At 38.2% G+C, this 8,609-nt stretch overlaps 2 protein-coding genes across 6 annotated transcripts; both read left to right on the top strand.

Moving 5' to 3' along the window:
• Window positions 1-784: 784 nt before the first annotated feature.
• On the top strand, window positions 785-5,221 carry LOC110739054. 5 transcript variants are annotated; one of them, XR_002514723.1, is made up of 6 exons: window positions 785-950; window positions 1,086-1,202; window positions 2,779-3,067; window positions 3,357-3,424; window positions 4,249-4,541; window positions 4,951-5,221. XR_002514723.1 is itself a non-coding variant. In XM_021919507.1 (5 exons), exons 3-5 carry the CDS (start codon window positions 3,044-3,046, stop codon window positions 5,039-5,041), a joined length of 408 nt encoding a protein of 135 aa, XP_021775199.1. In that variant the 5' UTR covers window positions 794-950; window positions 1,138-1,202; window positions 2,779-3,043; the 3' UTR covers window positions 5,042-5,221. The 5 variants fall into 5 exon arrangements, 3 of the variants coding, with proteins under 3 accessions (XP_021775199.1, XP_021775198.1, XP_021775197.1); XM_021919507.1 differs by lacking the exon at window positions 3,357-3,424 and having other exon boundaries at window positions 794-950; window positions 1,138-1,202; XM_021919506.1 differs by lacking the exon at window positions 3,357-3,424 and having other exon boundaries at window positions 794-950.
• A 2,390-nt stretch (window positions 5,222-7,611) lies between these two features.
• Window positions 7,612-8,181, top strand: LOC110739045. Its single transcript, XM_021919497.1, has one exon. It carries the CDS (start codon window positions 7,612-7,614, stop codon window positions 8,179-8,181), a length of 570 nt encoding a protein of 189 aa, XP_021775189.1.
• The last annotated feature ends 428 nt before the right edge of the window (window positions 8,182-8,609 follow it).

The raw sequence follows: 8,609 nt of genomic DNA, 5'->3' as shown, positions 1-8,609 counted from the left end.
GTGAGGTAGCCGATGAAAACATTGTTTTTGAGTTCTCTAAGCTACTTAAGACCCCCATGGTTGAGAAGTGCTATAGGGTTGTTGTTGTGAATGAAGAGTTAGATCGCTTGGGAAGGGTTATGATGAGTCCTCAAGATCCAATGGTTGAAGCTCTTACATGCAAGGAGAGTACTAGTCTCAAGAAGCAAAAGAGTTTGTCATGGCCATTGAAGAAGCTAAATACGAGGAAGAGGATGATCTTAGAGATGATGAGCTCGAGCTAGCAGAGGAGAAATTGGAGGAGAGTTCCAAGCCTCCCCCCAAGGTAGAACTCAAATCCCTTCCCCCCTCTTTGAAATATGCTTATCTTGGAAATGAAGGGGAATACCCTATTATTGTTAATGCTACCCTTGATGGTCTTGATTTGGAATAATAACTTGATGTGTTGAGAAAATATAGAGATGTGATAGGTTGTAGCATTGATGATATTAAGGGAATCCAGCTCAATTCACTAGTAGAAAAAATGAAATAGGCACCGCAAAATGCCCACCGGTTTTTAAAAACCGATGGGAAAAATAATAGGCGGGATTGAGGGGAAGACTTTTCGCACCGGTTCTAACCAAACCGGTGCGAAAAATGAGTTAATCACACCGGTTCGGTTCGAACCGGTGGGAAAGCTATTATTAAAAAAAAACACGGGCCTTATCTTCTTTCTTTCTCTTTCTGTCTTATGTATTTCTCTTTCCTCGATCTGTCCTCCTCTCCCATATGCCTCTTTCTCAGTCTCTCTCATCTACAACAATGAAGCCTCAAACTCCTTCTCTCTCCTTCGATCTCCTTCTCCATAACTGCGCCGCAAGCAACGCCGCTCTCCTCCTTCTCAGTCCGAAATCGGCCGCCGTCAATTTGAACCAAATACAACTACAACAACAAAATTGAATCTGTTATCAATTCAAGATCACAAATTCGAGGTATGTGCTCTTCGATTTGAAATCTAGGTTTTATGAATTTTTTTTTTTATTTATAGGCGTTTGAAATCTAGGTTTTATGATTTTTTTATTTTTTCTGTTTAATGATGAACAATTGAAATTTTGAATGCAATTAAGGTTGGTGTGTGAACCATCAAATAGTTGAATTTTTATTTTTGGGCGTTTGAAGGCGTTCTGGTTGATGCGAAGCCATGGTTCCGTTTGAATACAAGCCGTATTTGGATTCCAAAACATGTAAGTGTAAATTCGATTTGTTTTGTTGAATGGGATAATTAGTTGAAGGTTTATATTGTTGAAGGTGTACATGTGTGTGTTAATTTATTTAGGAATGGTTTATGAGTTGATTGATTGCATTAATTTGGTTTATGTGTGTGAGAATTCAGCTTATTGTCTATTTAGAAATTGTCTGAGGTTGTTTTACTGGAATCACATTCAGAGGTTTAGTTCTTTGGATTCTTTGCTTGGGAAAATTCTTGTCTTTCTTTAGGTATATAATATACACTGCATTTTTATTTTATTTTTCAGAATTTTTTTGCAGAAAATTTCATGGATTAGTGTTGAAATATTTTATTTAATTACTTTATTATTGGGTTGTGATTTTTTTTGAATGATGCTGAAATCCCATGTTTTGATTTTGTAAGTAATTTTAAATGGGGTTGTGTTTCTGTTGTGATTCATGTGGAAAAATGTAAAAAAAATAAATTATTCCAATCTAAGGTTGCCTGGAATGTGGATTCCTCTACATGGGACAAATATATTACTGGTGTTTGCTTTTTCCCAATATAGGCTTAATCATGTAATTTCCTAATGGAAATCCAGTGTATCACTTCCTTATTTGTTCATAGTCGTAAAAGAGAGGAAACATGAAAGTCTCATATGAGAGGCTGGGAGTACTATCTTTTTATGCATGTGTTTGATGCATAAGACAGGGGTAAATCTAATTTACAGCTAGTAAAACCTTGAAATTTTGCAGCTGAAGATTTTGACGTTCTTAAAAGTTAACAGGGCCGATTTAATCTATGTATAAGGCTGGTTTAAGGATAATATACCTCACGAATGTCAAAATAAGTTAATGTAAGATGGACCAAGACCTAATACAACCTAATATCTCAAATATCTAATCCTTCCTTTGCTATATATTTTTTAATGATTCATAATCTAGAGCTTTCCAATTCCTATCTAGATCTGAATTCTTGCTTGTGGAGTGTTCTCGATTAGTGAACCTAGTCTTTGTTTGTCGACAACAGAAGATGTTTCTAGGCTGTTAAATTCCCTGAATTGCTGAGCCCTTACTTGAGGTCATGTCTCATGAGGTCATTATAGCAGCAACAACTTTGAGTTTGTAAATTATGATTCATCTGTGTGCTCTGCCTGCTCATCCTGCATGCATCAACCTTGGCTAGTGTTTCTGAACATTATTTTCCACTTTCCATGTCTTGTTTACTTATTTATCCTCCCAGTTGATCTGCTTGTGGGTCATCTTTCTCTAGTGGGTGTAGTGGAGAGCTTATGATGTTCACTGTTGATGAATCTTTTAATTGGTGTAGGAACAAATTGTTCAAAATGATCAATTGTGTAATTTACTAATTTGTGTTGGTTTGCTGCTCCTTTGAAGATACCTTTAATAAAAGGACCTTATGTATCTTGTTTATTTTGTAATTTATACTTTTTTATCCTAACTGCTCTTATTTTATTTTATTTATACTTTCTTCAACCCAATTATTCCTTTTTAGTTGTTTATTGGTAGGAATCTCTTGCATTTTCCAATCATGGTGTACAAATCATGAATATCTTCTCTGTTTTTCTGCAGAAAAGCTCATTGCAGGTTGCTAGTCACTCATGATGATTATAGCATGATGACTAAGCTACCACAGGATAAGACATCAGTGGTGACAATATTAAGTAACCCAGTTGATTGTGTATTCAGTACATATTTATTTAAAATTGAAGTAGCTGCTAGATTTTTGGTGCATCCTAACTTAACTTCTGCCGTACAAATGGCTGGACGTTAGTGAAAGAAAAACAGTGTGGTTAGCACGCTAGATATATGGCCATGGAAGTATTTGGTTCCATGGATGAGAGAAGACCTATTTGCTAGGGTATGGCTTACTATTGTTTCTTCTCTTATTTCTATTAATTGGTGAAAATTCATATGTATGGTGTCAAGGTTTTTACAATTAATTTTATATTACCACGTTGCTTTCATTGCTTCAATTGCATTCATGTCATTTAGAGCTCTTAATTTGCATAGGGAGTTAAGGGATCTTGCTGGAAAGTTAATAAAAGATCACAAGTACAATGCTCAATAAACATTTCATCTCGAATGAATTTCATTTCCTTGCACTCTACAAGATTCATGTCTGAAAAGGGCTGCCATTTACCCTGCAGTATGTGGTAGTGATGGCAATACTAGAGATGCTACTCCAAATGAAGCTATTGTAGTGGTGGTGATACAGGTATTGATTGGCTATTACAATTACAATGGCACATGTGAGCTTTTGATGCTAAGTTACCAGATCATCTTTTGGCATGTGTTCAAGGATGCCTCGTAAAAGATTATTGGAATGCATTTAGGCTTTGTTCTCCTTTTTTCTTTTCCGTCTGTAAAAAATAAATAAGTAAAAAGTTTTCTTACTTAACCTATTTTTGCTTAACTGGACTTGCTTTTGCTTAACTTAGCTTATCAATTTGCTTAACTTATTTTTGCTGAATTTATATTAAACTTAATTATTTTTGCTAATACTTATATAAATAAATTAGAGGAGAAAATAACCTTAGTAAAAATCATAAATTTCTAAAAATACCTGTTTTTGTTGTCCATTGATGTTTTGATTTGGTATATTATCTTTTCTATAAGCTTTTATCGTGCATATTCCCAATCATGTTGTCTTCCTAGTGTCCACTATGCCTGCCACGGCAACCACTTTTTTAATTTCACTATACAAGTATCTTGTTAAAAACATATAGTGTTTGGTTGGGTGTTAACCATTTTCTTTTATTTGGTATCTAATGGGATGGAAAGCAATTTTCCCAAGGGTGGAAATCAATTTCCTTTTGTGAGTAATTAACACATTTTCCACTCTACTCCTTGTCTTTCTTATTCTCTCCTCCCATCCATCCTCCCCCTTTTACTTTTCTCCATAACTTTTCTGGTATGCTACCAAACAAAGGAGAGTTTATCAGGTTTATTTTCATTAATATACTTCGTACAAAGTATATTTTTTTGTAATGATACACCGGATCAACTCTTGACCCTTTCTCTTGTAACTGCCAATTGCAGCAAGCTGTCAATGGAATTAGCCAGATTTCTTTTAGTGTCGACGAAAGTGTGACACCCAAGAAGCCTACCTCTCTGCCAGAGGTAGAAAAGCAACGTGAATTGAGTGGCACTCTAGAAGTTGAGGCAGACTCAAAGATCAAAAAGGGACTATCATATGCCAAGTGCAAGGAACTCAGTGGAAATAACATTTTTGGCCCACCTCCGGAAAATCTTCCTCGATCATTGGCTATTGCACGTTCATTGGAGTCAAAAGAAAAGGACATGGGTGAGCCAGCACCAAGAAATCTTCCAACGTGAGTATACATACTAAGTTTTTAAGAGAGTGACTCAATCTTTTCTATTTTCTAGCTATACTAAGTTGGTTTCCCCCTTATGTTGTTCTGTTTGTGTGGTCAGCAATTAGGGATCACCTGTTTAAATACAACCTTTATTTTGCATTGTCTTGAGCTTACTATCTGTGTTTGGAGGATAATGATTGTAGAAAGGTAGGCTTTAGAGGACCGTAATAGAAAACAGTATAATATGAAATTTATATGCGTGTTAATTGAATTGCCTGATTAGTGACTACTATACTGATAAACTTGACAAAGTTTTTTCAAAGGATAAAAGTTTTGTAGCTGTAAGTCTCAAGTATTGTCATCCATTTTAGTATTTGACAAATTTTCTTGTAAACCTGATCATTAACATAATCTCTTTTTGTAGCCTGCTGGAGGACAGAGTAATATTATGTTTGGTGACGATCCTGCTGTCAAGTCAACAAGGAAGCTTCACAACCAGAGGTTCCAAGAGCTGATAGGTGAAAGAGCAGGCAACAGAACCAGCAGCCTGAACCAGACCTAAGCAGCCAGAAACAGAAAGCAGTAGCCAGCAACAACTTCTCCAGACCTTGATTCTGTATTTTTTTTCTTCAGTTTTTTAAAGTGTAATATTACAAGTTATTGAAGAAAATATATGTGTTTTATGTATATTATGATTATATATAAGTATTTGGTACAATTTAAGTGAAAAAAATGCAAAAAAAAATAATTATTTTTTTATTATTTTTGGGCATTTTTGGCACCGGTTTTCGAAAGAACCGGTGCTAAAGTTTTTTTTTTAAATAATTTTAGGGACTTTTGGCACCGGTTCTAAGGAAAAACTGGTGCGAAAAGTCATTTTTCCCACCGATTTTGAACCGGTGCGAAATCTATGGGGTTTTAGCACCCCCCAAATCCGGTCCGGTTCAAAACCGGTGCGAAATGGGGGGTTTGAACCGGTGGGGAATTCGTAATTTCCCCTAGTGATTGAGCCTCAAAAGAGGTTGAACCCTAACCTTCAAGAGGTTGTAAAGAAAGAAATCTTGAAATTGCGTGAAGCGGGCATAATCTATGTTATCTCTGATAGCAAATGGGTTACCCCGGTTCACGTTGTTCCAAAGAAAGGTGGAATGACCATCGTTAAGGGAGAAGGAGGAGAGGAAATCTCCACCCGGACGGTGACCGGGTGGAGAATGTGCATTGATTATAGGAGGTTAAACAAAAATACAAAGAAAGACTATTTTCCTCTCCCCTTCATGGACCAAATGTTGGAGAGACTCTCCCATCATGCTTTCTTTTGCTTTTTGGATGGATACTCCGGGTTTTCCAAATCCCTATCCATCCAAATGATCAAGAGAAAATTACTTTCACATGTCCATATGGAACATTCGCATAATGAAGAATGTCATTCGGGTTCTGAAATGCTCCTTCAACTTTCCAACGATGCATGACTTCTATTTTTTCTGAAATGCTTGAAAATGAGATGAGTTTTTTATGGACGATTTTAGTGTTAGTGGCTCGTCTTTTGACACATGCCTTTATAATCTTGAAAGAGTTTGGAAAAGGTGTCAAGAGACGAGTTTGGTTTTAAATTGGGAGAAATGCCTTTTTATGGTCAAGGAAGGTATTGTCCTAGGCCATAAAGTATCAAAAAAGGGCATTAAAGTTGATTCGGCCAAGGTTTCGGTGATTGCAAAATTGTCCCGTCCTACTTCCGTTACGGTAGTGAGAGCTTTTTTAGGGCATAGCGGTTTTTGCCGGAGGTTTATCAAAAAAATTTCATCAATCGCCAAAACTTTGACCGAATTACTCAAGAAATATGTTGTGTTCAACTTTCATGAGGCTTGTCTTGAGGCATTTCAAAAACTCAAGGAAGCTCTCATCTCCTCTCCTGTTGTGCAAGCTCTGGATTGGAGCTTGCCTTTTGAGCTAATGTGCGATGCAAGTGATTTTGCAGTAGGTGCAAGTCATGTCATCTACTATGCAAGTAGAACACTTGATGAGGCTCAAAAGAATTACACAACGACGGAGAAGGAAATGCTTGCGGTTGTGTTAGCCATGGAAAAGTTTAGGTCCTATCTCATATCCTCCAAAGTGATTGTGTACACGGATCATATAGCGGTTCGCTATCTTATGACCAAGAAGGAAGCTAAGCCATGTCTCATTCGCTGTGTTCTTTCGCTCCAAGATTTGGACATGGAGATGAGAGATAAAAAGGGAGCGGAGAACTTTGTGGCGGATCTTGTCTAGGCTTCCTTTTGTGAACAAGGAGGATGTGCCAATCAATGAAGAAGTAGGATTTGAAACTCTCATGGCTATGGCTTCAACATCTAGCCCATGGTATGCAGATATAGCCAATTAACTTGCTTGCAGGGTCCTTCCCCCGGAGTTTTCTTCTCAACAAAAGAAAAGGTTTTTCAAGGAAGTGAGGAGATACTTTTGGAATGACCCCTATTTGTTTAAGCAGTGTAGAGATGGCCTCTTCCGGAAATGTATTCCAGACCATGAGATCGAAGGAGTTCTTGAGCATTGCCACTCATTACCGTGTGGAGGACATGGAGGAGTTGATAAGACGGTGGCAAAAATCTCTCAATCCTCCTATGGTGGCCTACGATGCATAAGGATTCCCATAAGTTCGTTTCAAGATGTGACAAATGCCAAAGAAGTGGTGGCATAACCAAAAAGGGATGAGATGCCTCAACAAAACATTTTGGAAGTGGAGCCATTCGATGTTTGGGGTGTCTAATTTATGGGGACTTTTGTCTCTTCATGTGGGAATTTGTATATCTTGGTAGCGGTGGATTATGTGACTAAGTGGATTGAAGCTCTACCCTCCCCTACCAATGATCATAAGGTTGTGCTTAAGCTTCTCAAGAAAATCATATTTCCGCGGTTCATGGTTCCTAGGGTGCTAATTAGTGATGGAGGCTCCCACTTCGCCAAAAAGCGATTCCAAGCTCTTCTCAAGAGATATGGGGTTCATCACAAAGTTGGTCTACCTTAAAATCCTTAAACCCAAGGGCAAGTGGAGGTGTCAAATAGAGAGATTAAGAACCTTCTCGAAAGGATGGTGAACAAATCTAGGAAGGATTGGTCCCTCAAGTTTGACGACACACTTTGGGCCTTGCGGACGGCATACAAGACTCCAATTGGTACAACCCCCTATCGGTTGGTCTATGAGAAGGCTTGTCATTTTCCGGTTGAGTTCGAGTATAAAGCTTGGTGGGCAATCAAGGAGCTACACATGGATATGTCGTTGGCCGGTGAGAAGAGATTGCTCAAGCTCAATGAACTTGAAGAGCTTAGGTTTGATGCTAATGAGAACTTGAGACTCTATAAGGAGAAAACTAAGAAATGGAACGACCAACATATAAGGAACAAGAGCTTCAAGGTTGGAGATAAGGTGTTGTTATTCAACTCTAGGCTCCGTTTGTTTCCCGTAAAGCTCAAGTCCAAATGGTCAGGACCTTTCGTGATTTTAAGAATTACTCCTTATGGGTCTTTTGAGTTGAAGGCGGGAGACAACAAGTTCATGGTTAATGGTCATCGTTTGAAGCACTACTTTTGCAAGGAGGAAGTAGGCTTGATAGAATGTATGAGGCTTGATCCATTGGATCCGAAGCCACCTCTTGGATGATGGTTTATTATGGTCAAGCTAGTGACCTTTTTAAGGAAGCGCTTCTCAAGAGGCAACCCGAGTTCTTAAACTCTTTTGGTCGTTCATTTCTTGTATTTAGTCAATTTTGGTTGATTTCTCTCTAGACTCTTCTTGCGTGCATTTTGTTCTCCTTTTGTAGGTACTTGAATCTACAAATTTGAGAATGAAGGTGTTAAGGGGATGTTTAGAAGCAAAAGAGAAGATTGCACTTCGCTTTTTAGTCTCAAGATCTAAGGGGGTTCATTGTGTTTTTGAAGAAAGCGGAGATGGCAAGGAGATGCCCAGGAGAGGGCTCTCCATGTAGACGCACGGGCGCGGCCCATATGTTTCTGGAGATGCCCAGGAGAGGGCTCTCCATGAAAACCCGCAGGCGCGGCATATATACCCGCAGGCGCGGACAGGAAAAA

Source organism: Chenopodium quinoa, unplaced genomic scaffold (assembly GCF_001683475.1).
Source record: "Chenopodium quinoa cultivar QQ74 unplaced genomic scaffold, ASM168347v1, whole genome shotgun sequence".
NCBI classification, from domain to species: domain Eukaryota; kingdom Viridiplantae; phylum Streptophyta; class Magnoliopsida; order Caryophyllales; family Amaranthaceae; genus Chenopodium; species Chenopodium quinoa.
This window is presented reverse-complemented; position numbering and strand designations above follow the sequence as displayed.